General features: G+C 39.3%; 1 protein-coding gene across 1 annotated transcript; it reads right to left on the bottom strand.

The window, feature by feature from the left end:
• Positions 1-6641: 6641 nt before the first annotated feature.
• Positions 6642-8294, bottom strand: LOC133819157 (universal stress protein PHOS32). The gene is made up of 3 exons (XM_062252329.1): positions 7967-8294; positions 7643-7871; positions 6642-6907 (listed from the first exon to the last, which is right to left on the bottom strand). The coding sequence occupies exons 1-3, from the start codon at positions 8142-8144 to the stop codon at positions 6814-6816; spliced, it is 501 nt and encodes a 166-aa protein (XP_062108313.1). The 5' UTR covers positions 8145-8294; the 3' UTR covers positions 6642-6813.
• Between the last annotated feature and the right edge of the window lie 15418 nt (positions 8295-23712).

Raw genomic sequence — 23712 nt, 5'->3', positions numbered from 1 at the left:
TGGGTCTAGCAGATGTCATTTTGGGGATTTAAATCTCAAGGACATCTGATAAGATCATTCTAAGTCAGTCACATTATGTGGAAAAAATTCTTGAGAAATTCAACAAAGAAGATTCTGGTGTATCCAGAACCCCTGTAGATTCGAGTCTACATTTATTCAAGAACAAAGGGGAGAGTGTCTCTCAGGTAGAGTACTCTAGAATTATTGGAAGTCTAATGTACTTAATGAGTTGTACAAGACCTGATATAGCCTACGTAGTTAGTAAACCGAGTAGATACACGAGTAATCCAGGGTCTGACCACTGGAAAGGAATAACAAGAGTACTTAGGTACTTGTGATTTACTTGTAGCTATGGGCTGCACTATATTAAATATCCAGCAGTACTTGAAGGGTATTGTGATGCTAATTGGATATCTGATATGAAAGATTCAAAATCTATGAGTGGATATGTGTTCACACTCGGTGGTGCAGCTGTATCATGGAAATCTTCTAAACAAACGGTAATAGCTAGATCCACGATGGAATCTGAGTTTATTGCCTTAAAAAAGTGTGGCGAAGAAGCTGAATGGCTTCGTCAATTTTTAGAAGATATTCCAAAATGGCCTAAACCAGTGCCAGCTATTGGCATACATTGCGATAGTCAATCTTCAATTGGTAGGGCACATAATAATATGTATAATGGTAAGTCTAGACATATACGTCGTAGACACAATACCATTAGACAACTACTCTCAACTGGCGTTATCTCTATTGACTATGTGAAGTCAAAGGATAATATTGCGGATCTGCTAACCAAAGGGTTAAATAGAGAGTTGGTTGAAAAATCAACGAGGGGAATGGGTCTGAAGCCCGTGAATGAATAAAGTCAATGCAGTAGACACCCCACCTAGTTGACTGGAGATCCCAAGATCTAGGTTCAAAAGGACAACTAAAACTGTAAAGATTATGTGGGATCACTGTGGGGGTTATCCTCATTGTCCATTCCTACGATGAAACAGTGAAAATCGTAAGGAAAAGGTTAAGCTATGCTTTTAATGATTTCGTATGCGTCGAAATGTCGAGTAGAGTAATACGAGTTACTCTTAATTAAGAAAATCACCTATGTGAGAGAGAAGATGGGCCGCTTCTATAGGGATTGAATAAGGGCTCAATTCCTAGAATATCTCTTGCAAAACCATGGAAATGTTCAGGGCCAAAACGAACATAATCTTGAGAACCAATAAATGTCAGAAAAGATTCCTGTGTGTGGTATATCATCATTTACACGAACGGCAAAACAGTTCAAAGATATCGCGTCTATTGATCAGCCAGTAAAATTAATATACTTACACAAGAGAAGGTTCAAAGGGTAACACCTACCTATCCTATGCGGGTTTCTAACATTGAACTCTATCACCTAGGTCTAATTCCTTTTGTTATTTTTTCCTTGAGTCAATTTTTCATTCATGTGGGGGATTGTTAGAATTTTGAATGAAAAAGCAATTGGGATTGTTGTCCCAGATGTCGAAACCTCGTAGAGGCGGTGAATCTGTTTTAAGGAAACTGTGTGTTACACAGGCCTCGGCTTTTATTTATTTTTTCATTATAATTATTGTCTAAATTAATTATAATTACTATCTATATTATAATTATTTATATTGTGTTATTTATAATTATAATATTGTCATTTATATTATAGTTATTTATATTGTGTTATTTATACTTATAATATTGTTATTTATATTATAATTATTTATATTGCTGTTGACGGTGAGAACTCGTCAACGAAGTTAAGTTGGAAAAATTATCAAATTAAGATCGCTAATCGGAAAGCTGTAAAAACTTGAACAATAACTCAAGAACAATGATGTAACAATAATGGAGAAATCAATCTTTCATTCACACTTTAGGCTTAGCTACAGTAAAATTTCCAACCCCTCTTCAGGTGGCCTTGGAGTTCATTTTATAGTAGGCTCTAATGGCCTTAGGTACATAGTGGTCCAGGGGACCAAGTGGTACATACGTGCTGTATTAGGGAAGTGGCTTCAGAGGTTGTGGTTGTACATCTCGTACAGGGGCAGGTGTCAGGAGGATGTCTCCACTACTTGTCTGTACCCATGTCTGATGCGTGGTGGCAGGCGTATTGGTGCAGGAGGTAGTGGTGTCGGCTCTGACCTATGGCCGTAGACGTACGGACCATGATCCTTACCTCAGCAGCCTCACTGGCACTAGTATCTGTACTCAGTACTTGGTCGTACAAGTATGTCCCCTTCGACTCGTACTGGATCTCCTAAGCATAGGAATCTCGAGGTGTAAGGAATGGGACCCTCGGAGTGAGGTGGAGATCCTGGGTCCTTGGTATGAGATATCCGAAGCCCCCTGAGGTCACTCACGAGTATGAGCGATAGGCATGTGGTCCTGATAGATGTCTAGGGAGGCGTGGCCTAGGCATCTCGCGAGGCCACATGGGTGGCATGGCCTAGGCATCTCGCGAGGCCACTTGGGTGGCATGGCCTAGGCATCTCGCAAGGCCACTTTGGGAGGCATGGCCTAGGCAACTCGCGAGGCCACTTGGGAGGCATAGACTAGGCATCTCGCGAGGCCACTTTGGGAGGTGTGGCTTGGGCATCTCGCGAGGCCACTTTGGGAGGCATGGCCTAGGCATCTCGCGAGGCCACTTGGGGTGGCATGGCCAAGGCATCTCGCGAGGCCACTTTGGGAGGCATGGCCTAGGCAACTCGCGAGGCGATTTGGGAGGCATGGCCTAGGTAACTCGCGATGCCATTTCGGAGGCATGGCCTAGGCATCTCGCGAGGCCACTTTGGGAGGCATGGCCTAGGCAACTCGCGAGACCACTTGGGAGGCGTGGCCTAGGCAACTCGCGAGGCCACTTGGGAGGCATGGCTTGGGCGTCTCGCGAGGCCACTTGAGAGGTGTGGCCTAGGCAACTCGCGAGGCCACTTGGGTGGCATGGCCTAGGCGTCTCGCGAGGCAATGGGGCCAAGTGCATGGGCGAGATGGGTCTTACGAGGCTACTGAGCCTTGGCACCTATGCCTTGCCAACATGGGCCACTCGGCATCGCCCCTACGAGAAACGAACCCAGACTTGTGTTGCGATGGCACGATGGCTTCCTGGGACGACGGTGGCCTAAGGGCCTTGCCTCGACTTCATACTTTCTATTGATGAGATTTTGAGCATCAACAATTGCGTTATTTATAATTATAATGTTTATGTATCTTTAATTTAGTAGATAAAGATATTGAATTTTTCATATTGCGTTTATTCAAGTATTGTATACGTTATGTTTTTCCTACAGTTCATAAGTAACAACCAATGGAATGCTCAAAAAGTCAGGGAGTGGTTTAACCCAAATGACTCACGGAGGATACTAAACATAACTTTCCCCCTAATAATACGAGGGATGAGTGGATGTGGATTGGAGAGAAAAATGGGAGCTTCTCTATCAAATCTGCCTCGAAGATGATGAGTACTACATGACAAGACAATCAGGATTACAGGATCTGGAAGTGGATTTGGGGGGCAAAGATGCCAAGGCAAAGTAAACTATCTTAGTGGAAAGTTGTAAAGGATGTCCCTCTTACAAGAATCAAGCTAAACTAGTATCTCGAACTAAACACAACCATTTGTCTCGTTTATGACGGAGACGATGATAGTACATTCCATCTTTTTTGGAATTGTTCATTCGCCTCGACCATCAAGTTTGGGTGCAACTGGGGATTGAGAATAACTAGCCATCCCCTCAGTGATTGGAATGAGTGGATGATATGGTTCAGCGAAGAGATTCATAGACCCTAGCAGCTTGAATTCAATGAATTCATTGTAGGGGCTTCCATCATAATGGAAATAATTTGGAGGGAAAGGAATCAAATCATAAATGGGGGAGAGACCCAATGTCATGAACGTTATACCAAAGGTTAACTAGAAGTTATGGGACATTGGCCAAAAGGATTTAAACATAACCATTACAACCTCAGGATGGCAAAGAGTGGCTCATACATAATACATATATTTGGTTGGACAAGATCATGCAGTAGTGGTGACTATCTTTCGGGATGACAATGCAATGTTTGTGAAAGTGCATACATAATGCATTCCACAAGTGGACCCTCTCATTGGGGAAGTAATAGCTCTGAGTAAGGCAACACAAGTCTCGGCCAGTCTGAACACGCAGAATATCATCTTTCAGAGTGATTCACCAATGCAGTTCAGACTCTCCTGATGAAGGATTCCAACAAAGTTGACTCAATGTTGAAAGAACCTCACTTCTGGTTCCATGAAGAAACACAAAAGCTAAAACTTTGGAACATTCAACACATCCCTAGATCTTGCAATTCGGCTACCCATAACATAGCAAGAAGGGCCAGATTGAACAAGCTGGAAGACAACATTGCCCCAGACAAAGTGGATAAAGGATTTCTAGATGTTTGTAATGGAGAGGGCCACCTCTAATTTGTTGTTATGTTTTATTTTAGTCTTTTCGTGTTTTCCACATCTTTTTGTTTTCTGCTTGGCAAGAAGTTTTTGATTTGTTTGGTTTCTTTGAACTTGTGTCTTCTCTTCAGGGAACTAGTTTGTTTTTCTGTGTTCTCTATTAAGAATGAATTAGTGCCATGAAGTTGCGACACTTTCTATATATAAAAAAAAAAAGATAAAGTGTCATGGAGTAGGCGTTCATCCCCAAATTGTGTAAAAAAATCAGTATGTATTTTTCTTGAATTAGATAATCTATTTTCACCCTAATTATAATTTTATCTGAATCTTAAATTTGGTAATCATAAAATTTGCAAACTAACTTTCATCATTTATGCAACCCAAAAGCTTTCCAATAATAATGGTGTATATCTTACCTATTATATAAATGACTATCAAACAGTATTTTGTATTTAACAGAGTTTAGTATGGTTTAACAGAATTTGGTATGACTTTAACAAAATATGCTCAAAAAAAAGTTACAGTTTAACAATAATAGTAAATAGCATTTCATAGCCTATTCAGAAGTACACATCATTTCAAGAGTACACAACATTTCGCATTCAGTAACACATTACAAATAGATAAACAAATAAATAACAAAACGAAGGAGTCTCAAATAGATACACATTACCTATGTAACGAAGGAGTCTCAGTCTCATACCCAGGACCAAAACGATAAAGCCAAGCTCTCGGTATTTCTCAATTTAACCCTTCATCTTCAATTCCCCATATTGTATACTAAAGGCCTAAATTTTATTAATATTCGATTAGGATTTGGATTCGTTTTATTTTTAGGGGTGATACATACAGAACATACATACAGAAATAGATTATAACACCTTCCATTTTCGATTAACTCTGCGAAGAGTAATCAATTGTTTGTAGAAAACATTCAAAGGAAAAAAAGGTTTATTTCATTATGCAAAAGAAACTTGATTAATTTACAATGAAGAGCCTTTGGATATATATAGGCTAAAGTAGAATAAATAACAAACTATTAACTAATAAAATAGAACAGATAAAACAAAGGGAAATGTTAATAAACTTAATTTAATTTTTAAAACAATTGTTTGTAGAAAACTTAATTTAATTTTTAAAACATCTAATACAGTGCTCTGGCAAATTCATCAATCAGTGCAGCCCAAAGATTCAGAACAACATTTAAAAGGTAAGTATAAACAATCATTTAGTATTAAGTCTATATTAATGTTATGTTCATGTTTATATCTTTTATATTTTCCTACTAATTTTAAACAAAATCTACAAAACACTTGCACGGGAAACCAAATTTAAAAGAAAAAAATTAATTTAACATAAACCATATATGATAAAGTATGTTTCGTTTTGTGGTTTGACTGGTGGTTTGTTATAATTTATTAAAATAGGATTAAAAAATAAAGAAGCATTAAACCATTTGTACAATACTTTGTCAACAAAAAATAATAATATTTGTGTAGTACATAAAAATTCAAACAAAATATATGAATAAATAAATTATTGAAATTACTATTTTTATTTAAGTTAAATAAAATAAGTTTTTTATTTTTGGTAATTTTTTTTAATGAGCAAGTATTTGTATAAAATTATCACAAAAATATTAGTATGTATACTTTTTTACTGTACATTAAGAACTATAATGATATTAAATTTTGGTTGATGTCAACTTAATAATGTAGAGTAATTAAATAATTAACCAAGAAGAAAAAAAAGGAAAAAGATTTTTATGTAGTTAAAATCTACCTACATCCATAAGTCACTTTTATCAAAGTTTGTGTTAAAGCTTCAAGAAAAAAACAATTTTCAAAGAGCATTTCTCTGAATTGTGTGTGAATACAGATGACCAGATCCAGACTATTTATAGACTTGATTACAAGAATATCTACCCATAAACTTAAAGAAGTTACAACATGTATTTAAATTTAAATTCAAATGAATACCCGAATAATAATAATAATAATAATAATAATAATAATAATAATAATACAAGTAAAATACATTATTTAAATAAAGATATGGATTTAATACACGATTTTAGCTTGTCCTTGTATGTATTTAAAGTGTCTTTGAGCTTGATCACTGCCTCAATTTTTTTTCGAGATCACTCAAAGCCTCAAACTCATATATATTTATATATGATACGAAACATTGCAATTTATATACACATAAATAACATGAATAACACACCAATCTTTAATCAAATTAAACAAGAGTTCGCCTTAAAATGTACTTTCAAGTTCTTCAAATTACACAATTTTTTTTAACAAAGTCAAATTACACATGAAAAGCAAAGACATGGAGGACTTGAGTAAGGGCAAACTATGTAATCGGGTGCCAGATTTTTAGGATTTGGGTTTGGCTTGAGATCCCTTCACCACAGTAACTGGACAAGACGCATTTGACACCACATGGTTGCTAACACTGCCAAGCAATAACCTGGATATATATATATATATATATATATACACATATGTAATAGCACATGTTAATTACAACCGCAGATGGCTATGAATTATTGAAAATCATTCAATTTTGAAATAAAATAAGAAAAAAAATAAACTGAAAAAGAAGAGTGTTGCTGCAATACCCCTACACATGATAGGGCATATGATTAATTTAATAAAATATATAAGTTTTAATGTCAAATTATAATTGTCATAAGACAATATTCATGAAAGAAGGATATAGTAGAACAACGCAGAAATTATTGTGTGGGACACACGGCAGGTGCGAAGCCCCACACTTGGGGAAAGGAAATCAAATACGCAATCCAGCCATAGATGCAACCAATGACCATTTCAATCAGAGAATGCCACGTTTGAATGAACTAATTAATTACATTCTCATAGCCTAATTAGTGATAAAAAAAAATCCTCTATTTTGTCAGTACAGTTTAATTAAAAATTATTTCAAGTGAAATGTCAGTATGTCATGCGAATCTACTAGAATATATAATTAGATATAAATCCAAATGGTGCTTATGGACTAATTAATCAAGATACTTGAAGCTACTTACATGAAACTGCTCTAAGTCCACTTGTTCTTACAGTTTAACATTATAATTTGTATAGTTGGTAAACTACCTACCTTAGATGATGATGATGATGATGATGATAATGATTAGAGCACAGAAAATATAATTAGTGTAGGTAGTCGTAGCTAGGTACGTACCTTCTGATGGGGCCTAAACCCCTGCTGCCAAGGACAAGAGTATCAAGCTTGAGTTGTTCAACTGCATCCAAAAGCTTTTCTCTGGGGTCTCCCCAATACACTTTGGCCACTACCTTAGCCCCTTTGCTCCTTGAAGCCCTGTCTAGAATATCAATTACCTCCGCATCGTTTTTCAGTCCGTACTGCTTTGAAAAATTTATCTCTCTAAATTCTTCCAAAGGAATCAAAGCTATACAATACATACCCAACAAAAATAAATTAAATCCATGAGCAAATTATATAAGACTTACTATATATAACATATAACATATGTAAAGTACTTACGTGACCCAGTATCTTCGAAGAGCTGCTTCCTGGAATGATCAGCATTAGGAGGCTCAACGTGGATTAGAATGATGTGATCTCCGCCGTCGATAAGATTATCAACGGCCCATCGAAGGGCTGCTTTGCTGGTTGCTGAGTAGTCCATCCCTATCCCAACTGTACGAGCCTGCTTCGCCATAGATATTAATTATATTACTTTTATTTTATGTGCTTTTTATTAGGATTGTTTGTATTGCGGTGATGAGTTTCAAACATTTAATTATTTATAGCGTTTAGATTCTAGAAAGGGGGTTTTCTCGAATGCGCTAGCCTTTTCATTCTAGCTACTTGTTTTACTTTTGAGAATATATAGAGAATATTAATCTGTGTATAAAAAACAAGAATATATTTATGGTAAGGAAACTTGGACCATTTATTCCCTTGTTTTTAAAAGTTGGTAAAACTTGAAATTGAAAGTAATCAAATATGGGTATCAGTATCTATCACATCATATTTCATTGTATATAATATGAATATTTCTCAAATAAATAGACATATAATATGTTAGTTAGAGTAGTGCAAGTTGTTTCGGACTAATTATTTGTGATAATAATCTGCCTAATTAACCCAACTGGAAAATCCATAATTACACTATTCATATATGTCAAACCATAGCTGGCAACGTAATATTCTTACTATTTTGTTCAAATGTACTCAATGCTTAATATCATTACATAAAAATTAGAGAAAGGCAGCAAAGAAAAAATTAGAAAAATGGCACTCGTATAATTTTGCAACAAAACAAAATCAAACTATTTATGGATGTCTTTTTCAATAAAGTACATTATTGAAAGGTCCCACTAGATTAGAAACCCGCCACGCACCCACCCTCCTTTTTTGGAAAAATAGAATAATAATAAAAATAAAACAACAAATGACTACTTTGCTTAAAATTTAAAGGATATGTTGTTCATAACTTTTTATGTTTTGCTTAAATATCACGTTGAAGGTGTATTTATACGGGTCGTGTGTCACAAATACACGTTGAAGGCGTATTTATACGGGTCGTGTGTCACAAATATAGAGATATTCACGAGCACTAAGTTCTGGAGAACTCCTCATATGATCCTTCATGTAGACCCTCTCGTGGGCCAGCAATTGTATTTAGAGAAGAGAGAAAACTTTCATCTTATTGAATGAATAATAATGAGTACAATAGGCGTATTTATACAATAATATGAACTAACATAAAGGACTTACAAGACAAACAAATCAGAATTGACAGAACTAAAACTAATAACTAACATAACTAACTCATATTCCTAATCTTCCCCCCCACAAGATGGAGTGTGAATCTCAATCACAACCATCATGGATAGCATAGGTAGAAGCAAGGTAGAAGGAAGGGGCTTGGTGAACATGTCTGCAAGTTGATGTTGTGTGGAAATAGGCAGAATATTCAGTTGGCTGGTTTGTATCTTTTCATGAACGAAGTTACTGTCAATGTCAATATGTTAGGATTTATACCATAAAAGCATGTAAATATATTTTATTCATTTAAATAAAAAATTTATTATATTTGAATGTTAATATAAAGAATCTTTAATGAATGATTACTAGTACGGTTTACTAAACATACAAGAGACAAGTCTAGATTCAGATTACTGACGTGGATAGACATCGTGATAAAGATACTGTATATAATAGAAATTATAAATGACAAGACTGAAATGAATTAATTATCTTTATAAACTTACCGTTTTCTATAAATATTTAATTCTTATCATAATAGATGTTCATTTGTAAATCAGTCTAATTGCTAAGTAGTCATGAATTTTTGTTTGTGCTTATTTGATATTTTGATTCACTCGTTAAAGTTTCTTAATATAATGAGACTAGTGTCTTTTGTTTTGGAGATTCAATATCATGGATGGTTGGGAACATATCTTACAACAATGAAATCCATATTTTCCTAACGGATTGAATATTGGTTCCCTTAAGGGTTAATTCTGCAACTGAATAGTTATTTAGATCAAATTTATAATTTGATTATAGATTAATTATTGTCTAGTAAATTAATGGTACTTAAGGAACAAGAGGTAATTAGTACGGTAAAACGGTAATTCTGACCAACTCGAATTAACGAACCCATAATTGGAGAACATAACTACATTTACTGATTATATCAATGGATTACAAAGAAAACTTTGTAAATATAACTCTATAAATACTTAGAGTACAACTCCATATTTATAGTGGAGTAATAATGGAATTAATAAATAAGATTGTTAGATGAAAGAGTTTGATTGATAATCTGGTATCACTACTACAAAAAATGCTTTTTAGGGTGCGCCCCTGTAACGCCCTGGATAGCCAAGACCGCTACACTGTGTACTTATAAAGGTGCAAGACTTGCTAATCAAGTCATTATTTTAAAAACGTGTCATTAAACATGTAAGAGCTAGGGTTAAAAAGGTTTTGGTCTCAAAAGACTCATTTTATATAATTAAACTGTTATATACACGGGATCGCAAAAGAAACAGTATTAAAAGTAAATTTACAGACTCCCAAAGATACATGAGTAACCACTAGCCATTCTAAGGAAAAACAGACAGTCTTTGGGTCACACGTCCTTGCCTAAACCTCAACTGTGGCAGCTGAGCAACTGGCTATGTACATTCCACTCGCTGAGCTCTCCAGTTAGGGCTGGTCCAACTTGCCCTTGCCTTTACCTGCACCACATAGCACCTGTAAGCCAAGGCCTAGCAAGAAAACATCATATACAATACAATCAATGATAACAGACAGTTAATTCATTATGAATGTACTCCCATCATATAATCCACAATAAACATTCAACACATATATTTAGATTCAAGATACAATCAATCACATATTTCACTCATATCACATAATATTCAGGGACGACGACTTAGGCCGCACCCTCTGTTTAACCCACTGACTCCGGCCCGCTTAAACCGAGCTCAGTGCATAATAAGCTGTCCTCGGCTACCAGTGGCCGAGCCGTGCCCTGTGCGCTAGTGTAACCCTTGGCACCCTTAGGCCGTTGGTTCACTAAATGGCTTGCATGGCATAATACCATCTTTTCAAGCATTTACAATAAGGAACCCTTAGTCCCATCACATATATTCAACTAGGTGCAATTTTCTTACCTTTAGTCTGTACGATTATTGATTATGAGCAACACCCCTCAAGCACGATCCGTTTCCGAGCCTAATCCTTTATCACCTAGTCATAACCAAAGTATAGGGTTCCATTAATATTCAAATATAGGTTTCCAGTTACAAGACTAACTCCCGCGGATCTGAATTCCACCAAGCACGGTGGTGAAACCAATCCCGAGCATACTAGACCACATTCCCATGCCTAAGATCCTCAAAAGTTCATGTGCACAACTAAGGGCTGCGGCCCTTGAAGCTTAGCAGCGGCCCTAGCCTCAAAACAGAACCAAGGCCAACCTGGACAAAGACACGCGTCGCGGCCCTTGCTTTGGGCGCCGCGACGCCCACCCTTGGTCGAGCCTCCTTGGCCTTTCTTCATCCTAGAGCTGCGACCCTTCCCTTCAAACCCATATTTCCCACCATTTCTAAGCTTGAAACCTCACCTTAAACCATCCCAAAGCTCCCCAACTCAACACCCAACATTACCACAACTTATTAAACAACTTATGCTACACAATTCAACAGAAATTCAGCTAAAAAACCCATAGATATCTCACTTTCAATTCTTAAAACTCTAAGAACATAAACACCTAATTTTAACCAGTCAAAACTCAAATTCAAATCATTATCTCATGGAGTAAAACATACCTTATTGATAGAACCCTTCCTCTAGCCAAAACCCAGCTGATTCCAAAGATTTTCCAAGCTAAAATCCACCCTAACCATCAATTGAACACACCTCAATAACCCAGCTGAAACTCAAGTTCTAACCACAGAAAGAAAGAAATTCATGCTTACCTTAGCCCTGATTTAATCCTTGATTGTTTGCTGAGCTAAACCTCTAAGTTTCCCTTGATTTCCTCTAAGTTCCAGCAATTCTTCAGCTCAAATTCCCCAATTCCCTTTGTTTTTCCCTTGAGTGTTTCTAGTTTAGTTTCCTTTGTTTTTCTTGAGAGTGAGAGAGAGAATAAAGCTGATAAGAAGAGTCGGTCTATTTTCCTTCTAAGGGTTTCCTCAAATTTGTCTTATCCACCAAGTTAATTCCCAAGGCTCGAGGTGCCGGAACCGTCCCCGAGGGCAAAATGGTAAAATCCCCCAATATTCCCGCCTAGACATCCTAACCTCAAATATATCTCCTTATACTTATTTTCATAACCCGATAGTCCAAATCGCTACCCGATACCTAAAGTACCCCTGACTTGTCCAAAGTCATATTTTAAGTCCCGTTGTGACTTTCCCCGCTATCTGACCTTAGGATCGTCTCAAGTCGTGCTCTGCGGACCTGCCCACATAATAATGTGGTTCTTACATATATAACATGTTTATTTCATATTATCATAAAAACATTACTAAACATATAATTGAATATTTAAATCACATAATAATCCAATATTGCCCTCATGGAACACTAATCAAGGCCCTTAAGCCTTATTAGCAAATTTGGGTCGTTACAACTATCCCCTTCTAATGAGAATTTCGTCCTCGAAATTTACCTGAATAGCTTGGGATACTGATCCCGCATCGCTGTCTCTAACTCCCAGGTTACTTCCTCGACCTTACTATTCCTCCATAATACTTTTACTAACGGTATCGTCTTATTTTGCAAGACTTTGTCCTTCCGATCCAAAATCTGAACTAGTCTCTCCTCGTAGGTAAAATCTGTCTGCAATTCCAAGTCTTCATACCTCAACACATGTGTTGTATCAGAAACATACTTTCACAACATAGAGACATGGAATACATTATGAACTCCTGATAGCGACGATGGCAAGGCCAGCCTATAAGCCACCTGTCCAATCCTCTCTAGAATCTCAAAAGGTCCAACAAACTGAGGGCTCAACTTTCCCTTCACTCCAAACCTCTTCACCCCTCTCAGTGGAAAAACTCGCAAAAACACGTGGTCCCCAACCTGGAACTCCACGTTCCTACGCTTAGGATCAGCGTAGCTTTTCTGTCTACTCTGCGAAGCAAGCATTCTGGCTCGAATCTTCTCAATGGCCTCATTAGTGTTCTGAACCATATCCGGCCCCAAATACCTTCTCTCACCCATCTCATCCCAGTGAATGGGCGATCTGTACTTTCTCCCTTATAACATCTCATAAGAAGCCACTCTAATCGTGGGCTGATAACTGTTGTTATATGAAAACTCGATCAATGGGAGATACTTACTCTAAGAACCCTTGAAATCAATCACACATGCCCTAAGCATGTCCTCCAACACATGAATCGTCCTCTCAGACTGTCCATCAGTCTGAGGATGAAAAGTTGTGCTAAACTTTAGCTGAGTCCCCATGGCTCTCTACAAAGCTCCCTAAAACTTTGAGGTAAAGATAGGGTCTCGATCAGATACAATAGACTTTGGAACCCCAAGGAGACGAATTATCTCCCTCACATACAGCTCTGCATACTGTTCCACTGTATAAGTCGACCTCACTGGTAGAAAATGAGCTGACTTGGTGTATTTGTCCACTATCACCCACACCGAGTCATGAAGTCCAACTGTCTTGGGTAATCCTCCCATGAAATCCATCGTAATATCCTCCCATTTCCACTCTGGGATACCCAAAGGCTGAAGCAATCCCGCTGGTCATTGATGCTCAGCCTTAACCTGTTGACATGTCAAACATTTAGACACATATTCAACTACATCCTTCTTCATCCCGGGCCACCAATATTGTAACGACCCAAATTCAGTGTTAAGGCTTAAGGGCCTGGAGTAGTGTGCCTGGAGGGCATGATGGGATTTTGTGTGTGACTTTATTAAGTTTAATGCATCATTATGATTTATTGCACGTTATATGACTATTGGATTATTTGAGATGCATGACTATGTGAATCAGTATGCATGTAGAACTGATTGTCTTAAAATGAGCATGATTGTAACTTGGCCATGTTAGGGCATAACTGTGATAATTATACTATGTGAATTGTGCCATGTGAGTGTGATGTTTTACCAGGATGCACGCATCGGGACGGTCCTAGTGAGCCAGTTAGTCTAAAAGTCACAACGGGTTGTTGTACCCGGCTCGGGAGGAGCCCAGGGGTACTTCGGGAATCTTGTAAGTTGAGTTTAGAAAGAGTGATTAGTATTGGTAATTTGGTAACCATTTGTAACTGCTGTGAGTAACAAGTTTTAAGATAGGAAGTGGTAGAATTGAAATGAAAGTGTTAAGACTTAAGTACCCTTGAAGGTTTAGCTTAGAAGGATTAGTAAGGAGGGGTAATTTGGTCTTTTGGCAAGGCAAATAGACATTATGCAGCTGGGATTTAGGGGGTACGGTTTGGGCATTTGGGTCACTTGTGGCTTTGATAAATTAGAAGAGAAGGAAAAGAAGAGGAGAGAAAGGCTAGGGCAAAGAAGAAGAAAGAAGAAGAGGTGTAGAAAAGGGCTGAAGTGGGAAGCTTAGAAGGAGATCAAGGGAACTTTTAGGGTGGATTCTACTCTTGAGGTAAGGATCTTATGCTTATTTAAGTTTGTTTTCTGTGTTGGTTGAGGAATTTAATGCTTGAGTTAAGATTTTCATGGGTTTTGATTTGGGTTGTTGAATTTGAAATCAAAGGAGTGGATCTTGTGTGTATTGATGTTTTGGATTTGATTCTAGTGTTTATGGGGTGTTAGATTGTTCATATGAGGTTTGGATTTGAGTTTTGGGGTTTAGGTTTTGGTTTGGGATGATTTGGGGAGGTTAAAGCTCGGGGAAAATTGCAGGAAAAACCCAGAATTCTGGGTCTGCGAAGGCGTGCCGCGGCAGGGTTTTTGTGTGCCGCGGCAAGGGAGCTTCTGTCTGATGGGTGCCGCGGCACAAGGATGTGGTGCCGCTGCACAAGGCAATTTTCAGGGTAGCTCTTTTTGGCAATTTTAGGTCTTAGCTCCGGGGGTTCGTGGGATGCCTCCGGGGTGTTGTTTTAAGGTTTTAGAGGTCCCGAGAGTGCGGGATTGGTCCCGGGAAGTGGTTTTGGGTTTGGTTAGTATTAAAAGTGTTTTATGTGTGTTGTGACTAGGATTTCGGAGAGGCTCGTGCTAAAGGACCGTGCTCGTGACCGTGGTACTTTGGAAAGCACGGGATACAGGTAAGAAAACCGTAAGACCCGAGTTTAGGGCATGGCCCCACTGTGTGATTGTAGGGCGTGGCCCCGGATTGTATTACGTGCAAATGCATAAACTTAAATGAACCATGATGTGTGTGAATGTTTATTTTGAATGTACTATATGTGTTATTATGATGAAACGAGCGGCAGAGGCCGGGTACGGCATAGGCCGGGGCGGCCGTGGGCCGAAAGTAACACAGCACATGGGATGCTTATATTCAGGGTGGGACCCAAGGGATACATGAGTTATCCTCGCGGTGAGAACCGAAACTCCAGGCTTTGGTAAGGCCTTGGGAGCGGCATGGCCGTACTTGTTTATTATGGTGGTTTTCCTATGTATCAGTGAATTATTGCCAGCTATTTACTTTGCATATGTTATGTGTTATTTGGGTTTTCTTGCTGGGCTTCGGCTCACGGGTGCTCCGTGTGGCAAGTAAAAGCAAGGAGTCAGTCAACCGGCCATGAGTATGGAGAGCGTGGGGGCGGCGCGTACATGTTCGGCCTGCCCGACTGCTTTGGTTGGGGGCATTTTGTATATGGCTGTATTTAACCATTCTTTTGATAGCTGATCAAGTGTAAATCTATTTTGAGTTGTAAATATTTTGTAAACCTTATTTTGGGATCCCAGATGTTTTATAATTAACGTTTTTAATGAAACTAAACATTTTCAAAGAGTACAGCCTTAAACTCTGGTTTATTCACACTTTTGGTTTTAGAAACCACTTGAGTCAATTAGATGCACAATTTCTGTTTTAAACTCACTTAGTAACGGCTCTAAGGTAGTAGGGCGTTACAAATATAATGTCCGTAGATCCTGATACATCTTTGTGGTACCCAGATGAAGTGAGTATGGCGTAGTGTGAGACTCATCCAATATCTCTCGTCTAATCCCCTCATCTGCCGGAACACATATCCGTCCCTGATATCGGAGCAAACCTATCTCAGAAACTGAATAATCCCTAGCTGTCCTCGCTAAGGCATGCTGCTTAACTTTCTGCAACTGCGCATCCACTAACTGACCCTCCTTGATCCGCTCTAACAGAGTCGACTGCAAAGTGATATTGGCTAACTGGCCTACCACCAGTTCTATCTTTGCCCTGATCATCTCATCAGCCAATTCCCTCGAGATCTGGGTGGAACCATACAACTGTCCTGGGCCCCTCCGGCTCAACGCATCTGCCACCACGTTGGCTTTTCCAGGATGGTAAAGGATATCACAGTCATAATCCTTAACCAATTCCAACCAACGTCTCTACCTCATATTCAAATCCTTCTGGGTGAAGAAATGCTTCAGACTCTTATGATCAGTGTATATCTCGCACTTCTCCCCATACAGATAGTGACGCCACACCTTCAGTGCGAATACCACTGCTGCTAACTCCAGATCATGTGTCGGATACCGCTGCTCATACTCCTTCAACTGCCGAGATGCATAGGCTATAACTCTCTCATTCTGCATCAACACACAGCCTAAACCCATCCTCGACGCGTCACAATAAACCACAAACTTTCCTTCCTCCGAAGGAAGACTCAACACAGGTGCAAAAATAAGTCGTCGCTTCAATTCTTGAAAACTGTTCTCACACTTCTTTGACCAGGAAAACTTCTGATTCTTCCTTGTCAAATTTGTCATCGGTGAAGAAATCTCCGAGAACCCTTCAACGAATCTTCTGTAGTAACCTGCTAACCCAAGGAAACTCCGCACCTCTCAGGCGTTCCTTGGCCTCGGCCAATCTCTAACTGCTTCTACCTTGGACGGATCCACCTTAATCCCTTCTGCCACAACAATATGTCCAAGAAAGGTCACCTCTGGTAGCCAGAACTCACACTTCTTAAACTTAGCATATATCTGATGCTCCCTTAACCTCTGCAAAACCTGTCGAAAATGCTGCTCATACTCTGCCTCTGAACTGGAGTAAACCAAAATGTCGTCGATGAAGACAATGACGAACTGATCCAAGAAGTCCTTGAACACCCTGTTCATTAAGTCCGTAAAAGTTGCGGGGGCGTTGGTCAGACCAAAAGACATGACCAAAAATTCATAATGCCCATACCGTGTCCGAAAGGCCGTCTTTGGTATATCCTCATCCTTGATCCTCAGCTAGTGATAACCAGATCGAAGATCAATCTTTTAGAACACCGTCTTACCCTGCAGCTGATCAAAGAAGTCGTCAATTCTTGGTAGAGGGTACTTATTCTTAATAGTTAACTTGTTTAATTCTCTGTAATCTATGCACATCCTCAAGGTCCCATCTTTCTTCTTAACAAACAATACTGGAGCGCCCTAAGGAGAATAACTAGGCCTGATAAACCCCAAATCCAGAAGTTCTTGCAACTATATCTTCAACTCTTTCAGTTCTGCTGGTGCCATCCTGTACGGTGTCCTTGATACTGGTTCTGTCCCCGGTGCTAACTCGATCTCAAACTGAATCTCCCTGCGCGGCGGCAACCCTGGTAGATCCTCAGGGAATACATTCAAAAAATCACACACCAATCTGGTCTCTCCCGGCCCTGCCGGCATAACTCTAGCGATATCCACTACACTAGCCAGAAAACCTATGCATCCCCCCTGCAGCAAGTCTCTGGTCTCTCCCGGTCCAAACACCATACCCACAAAGACAAAAGGGTCCTTGCCCTCAGGCTCAAAAGTAACCATCTTCTTCCTACAATCAATCGTAGCTCCATACCTGGCCAACCAATCCATCCCTAAAATCATATCGAAATCCTCCATATCTAGCTCAATCAGATCCACCGAGAGTTCCCTACTATCAACCAACACTGGAAGTGCCATAATCCATCTCCTAGAAACTACCAGTTCCCCTGTAGGCAATAAAGTCCCAAACCCTGCAGTCTGATACTCACTAGGTCTACACAATCTATCAATCACTCTACTAGAAACAAAAGAATGTGTAGCACTAGAATCAATCAACACTGTAAAAGGAAAGCCATTGCTAGAAAGCTGACCTGTCACTACTGAGGGACTAGCCTCAGCCTCTGCCTGAGTCAAGGTGAATACTCGAGCTGGAGTCAAGCTATCCACCTTTCCTGCTTCACCTTTCATCACCGTTGGGAAGTCTTTCCTGAGATGCCCTACTGCACCGCACACAAAGTATGCCTTGGCCCGACACTCGCCCAAATGATGTCTTCTACACCTCGGGCACTCTGGATAGCTCCGCCACGCCTTGCCGCCACCCTGACGGCCACCCGGACCACCCCGACCCCTCCTATCAAGACCAGCAGCGGTCAAAGTGTCAGGAGTCTTTCTCTTGAAGTCACTGGGGCCTTCGCCCCTACATGTCCCTGAATAAGGAGGCACCGCTATGCGGCCCTCACGCCTCATTGCGCTCTCCCTCCATATCTTGTTCTCTGCTTCCTCAGTGGTAAGAGCCTTCTCAAAGGCCTGGGCATAAGTTGTTCCTCCAGGTACTGTTGTGATCCTGACATCTCGGGCTATCATAGCATTAAGCCCCCTGATGAATCAATCTTGCCTAGCAGCATCAGTAGGCACAAGATCTGGTGCAAACTTTGCAAGCCTATCAAACTTCAGAGCATATTTAGTAACAATCATATTGCCCTGCACAAGACTCACGAACTCATTAACCTTTGCTGCTCTGACAGCAACATTGTAGTACTTCTGGCTAAACAAATCTTTGAAACCTTCCCAAGTCAAAGTGGTAACATCCCTGGTCTGCGATGCCACTTCCCACCAGATGCGGGCATCCTCCCTCAACATATAAGTGGCGCAAGCCACTCTATCATGCACCTCAATTCTCATAAAATCCAGAATTGTAGTGATCATAGTTAGCCACTGCTCGGCTTTTAACGGATCCGGTCCACCCTCAAAAATTGGGGGTTGCTGCTTCCGGAACCGCTCATACAACGACTCCCACCTGTTACCAACCTCCCGTATCTGCACAACTGGTACCACTGTGGGTGGTACAACAGGGGCAGCACTCCCTGATGGAGCCTGCTGTCGCAAGATACGAATCTGCTCATCCTGACTCTGTAATCGAGCCTGCATATCAGCCATTAACTGCCGCCAGTTCTCAGGGACTGGCGGAAGAATTTGGCCCTGATCATCACTACCAGTCCCGGACCTAGTGCCGGCAAGTCGTGTAGACTTTCTTGGATGCATAGCTATCCAAGTCAATCTGCAAATAACGACTCGGCAATCAGACCATGATGACAGGGTAAAAGCTTTTCTAAGATCCACCAATGGAACATAACCAATCACAAGCATTCAACATATAAACATTCATCCACATGCAATGGCTGCTTATAAGCACGCCTCTAATTTCACTACACAATAGCTATAAAACAGGCATTCATCCATGCACAATATACAATCAATCATCCATATATTCATGTACATGCACGGCGATGATAATAAACATGCCTCAATATTCTCACACAACAGTCAAGGGCCAGGCTCTATCAGTATCTCATGCTTCCTAATAATCCAGTAAATAACAACATTCATAGCTTATTTCAGGCACATAAGCACATAAACACATATACACATTACTGAACCCTGATTTGAGCTTGTCTCAAGCAGCAAATGTACATGTCTAGCCTATCTTCAGGAACCCTTAAACCTAGGACGCTCTGATACCAAGTTGTAAAGCCCTGGATAGCCAAGACCGCTACACTGTGTACTTATAAAGGTGCAAGACTTGCTAATCAAGTCATTATTTTAAAAACGTGTCATTAAACATGTAAGAGCTAGGGTTAAAAAGGTTTTGGTCTCAAAAGACTAATTTTATATAATTAAACTTTTATATACACGGGATCCCAAAAGAAACAGTGTTAAAAGTAAATTTATAGACTTCCAAAGATACATGAGTAACCACTAGCCATTCTAAGGAAAAACAGATAGTCTTTGGGTCACGCGTCCTTGCCTAAACCTCAACTGTGGTGGCTGAGAAACTGGCTATGTACATTCCACTCGCTGAACTCTCCAGTGAGGGTTGGTCCAACTTGCCCTTGCCTTTACCTGCACCACATAGCACCCGTGAGCCAAGGCCTAGCAAGAAAACATCATATACAACACAATCAATGATAACATACAGTTAATTCATTACGGATGTACTCCCATCATATAATCCACGATAAACATTCAACACATATATTTAGATTCAAGATACAATCAATCACATATTTCATTCATATCACATAATATTCAGGGCCAACGACTTAGGCCGCACCCTCTGTTTAACCCACTGACTCCGGCCCGCTTAAACCGAGCTCAGTGCATAATAAGTTGTCCTTGGCTACCATTGGCCGAGCCGCGCCTTGTGCGCTAGTGTAACCCTTGGCACCCTTAGGCCATTGGTTCACTAAATGGCTTGCATGGCATAATACCATCTTTTCAAGCATTTACAATAGGGAACCCTTAGTCCCGTCACATATATTCAACCAGGTGCAATTTTCTTAGCTTTAGTCTGTACGATTATTGATTATGAGCAACGCCCCTCAAGCATGATCCATTCCCGAACCTAAGCCTTTATCACCTAGTCACAACCAAAGTATAGGGTTCCATTAATATTCAAATATAGGTTTCTGGTTACAACATCGACTCCTGGGGATCCGAATTCCACCAAGCACGGTGGTGATACCAATCCCGAGCATACTAGACCACATTCCCATGCCTAAGATCCTCAAAAGTTCATGTGCACAACTAAGGGCTGCGGCCGTTGAAGCTTAGCCACAGCCCTAGCCTCAAAATAGAACCAAGGCCAACCTGGACAAAGACACGCACCGTGGCGCCCACCCTTGGCCAAGCCTCCTTGGCCTTTCTTCGTCCTAGGGCCGTAGCGCTCTAGAACAGAGTCGCGACCCTTCCCTTCGAACCCAGATTTCCCACCATTTCTAAGCTTGAAACCTCATCTTAAACCATCCCAAAGCTCCCCAACTCAACACTCAACATTACCACAACTTATTAAACAACTTATGCTACACAATTCAACAAAAATTCAGCTAAAAAACCCATAGATATCTCACTTTCAATTCTTAAAACTCTAAGAAAATAAACACCTAATTTTAACCAGTCAAAACTCAAATTAAAATCATTAATACATGGAGTAAAACTTACCTTCTTGATAGAACCCTTCCTTTAGCCAAAACCCAGCTGATTCCAAAGATTTTCCAAGCTCAAATCCACCCTAACCATCAATTGAACACACCTCAATAACCCAGCTGAAACTCAAGTTCTAAACATAGAAAGAAGGAAATTCATGCTTACCTTAGCCCTGATTTAATCCTTGATTGTTTGCTGAGCTAAACTTCTAAGTTGCCCCTGATTTCCTCTAAGTTCCAGCAATTTTTCAGCTCAAATTCCCCAATTCCCTCTGTTTTTCCCTTGAGTGTTTCCTGTTTAGTTTCCTTTGCTATTCTTGAGAGTGAGAGAGAGAATAAAGTTGATAGGAAGAGTCGGTCTATTTTCCTTCTAAGGGTTTCCTCAAATTTGTCTTGTCCACCAAGTTAATTCCTAAGGCTCGGGGTGCCGGAACCGTCCCCGAGGGCAAAATGGTAAAATCCCCCAATATTCCCGCCTAGACATCCTATCCTCAAATATATCTCCATATACTTATTTTCATAACCCGATAGTCCAAATCGCTACCTGATACCTAAAGTACCCCTGACTTGTCCAAAGTCATATTTTAAGTCCCGTTGTGACTTTCCCCGCTATCTGACCCTAGGATCGTCTCGAGTCGTGCTCTGCGGACCTGCCCACATAATAATGTGGTTCTTACATATATCCCATGTTTATTTCATATTATCATAAAAACATTAGTAAACATATAATTACACATTTAAATCACATAATAATCCAATATTGCCCTCCTGGCACACTAATCAAGGCCCTTAAGCTTTATTAGCGAATTTGGGTCGTTACAGCCCCCTCGAGCCCTCTATTTAAGAGCCTTAAAAAGTGGAGCTTTCTAGGGCACTGTTTATGAACCCTAAAATAATCTTTTTAGGACTCGCAATGCGTACCCTTAAAATTTATATTTTTAATTTTTGAAAAATCAATTAATATTTATGGCATAGACCTGCGACGGAAATTCGGCGACGGCGGCGGCGTTGTCACCACTCAAAGGTGGTGGTTAGGGAAAAATAGCTACTAGGTTTTGAAGCCTAGGTCTCGAGGAGTCTTGTGGTATTAATGGTTTCCCTTGGAACGACCTAGAGTGGTGAAATAGAGCCATGCATTCTTGGATCTCTATGGATTCCGGCAAACATCAACTTCAAATTTCAACTACTGTTGAGCCTGATCCTTGAGTGGGTTTTGAAGCCCAAAGTACAAGAAATGCAGTGATGGTGGTCATTTGGCATGGGGTGGCTCGAGGCGGTCAAAAATTGCCCAAGAAGTTTTGGAAACCCACAAAGTCGTCGAACTTTGAAGGCACCATCGAGAGGGCAGTGCGTACGACTTGGGGCTCGCGAGGCTGAGAATTTCGGGAGAGAGAGAGAGAGAGAGAGACTGACCCTAAATAAATAAAATACAAATTTCTCTTTTTTTTTAAAAATAAAATAAATAAATCTATTTTTTTAATTTAGTTATTAAAATAAAGCTTTAATTTATTTATTATTATTTTTTAGGGTCCACTTTGAGTTCCCTTAATACTTTTTAGGACACTCAAATTGTGTCTTTAAAAGTCTCCACTAACTCAAATTTTCTCAGTTTTTAGGACCCACATATGTAATTAGGGCTCACACTATGTGTCCTAAAATATATTTTTTAAGGACTCTCACCGAGTGTCCTAAAATATATTTTTTAAGGACTCTCACCGAGTGACCTAAAAATCATAGGAGATATTTTTATGGCTCGCATCTAGGTAAGTGCCCTAAAATAGTGTCCTAAAAAGTCTTTTTTGTAGTAGTGTTTATTGGAGCATCGTATTATAGATCCATGGTCCTCAGGTCACCTCTGTCCTACACTGTCAAGGGTAAGGATGTCATAGGGAAGATTTGTAGAGAGAATGACTTAATTGCAAATGAATTAATTTTCTAGGAAAAGAAAATAATTATGTGAAAGTTATGGGCAATTAATTAATTGTGAATTAATTAATTATTTTATTATATAGTTTTTATTTTGAAAAAATATATGTTAAAATAAATATTAATCATCTTTGGATTAATATAGAGAGCGATTAATAATTATCTTAATATAAGATATTTATTTATTTATTTCAAATTGATATTTTAAGATAAAGACAATTTTGAATTGACAGATATTTATTTTGAGATAAATATATTATCTTAAATATTAATTAAATAAACAAATCAAAAAAATCAAGGAGAGTCATTTGTTGCTCACGCCACTCACTGTATTGTACAAAGAGTGGTACCACACAAGGATATTTTCTATCCCTGGGATTTGAATTTTGAATTTCAAATTAGTTTATTTATTTAATTATTTTTTAAAATGTGATTTACATTAAATAATTAATTAAGTTTTAATTGATCAGTTTTATTTTAAATAAAATAAAGATT

This window comes from Humulus lupulus, chromosome 2 (genome assembly GCF_963169125.1).
Source record: "Humulus lupulus chromosome 2, drHumLupu1.1, whole genome shotgun sequence".
Lineage (NCBI taxonomy): Eukaryota > Viridiplantae > Streptophyta > Magnoliopsida > Rosales > Cannabaceae > Humulus > Humulus lupulus.
Note: the sequence above shows the minus strand (reverse complement) of the source record. Positions and strands in the feature narration are given on the sequence as shown.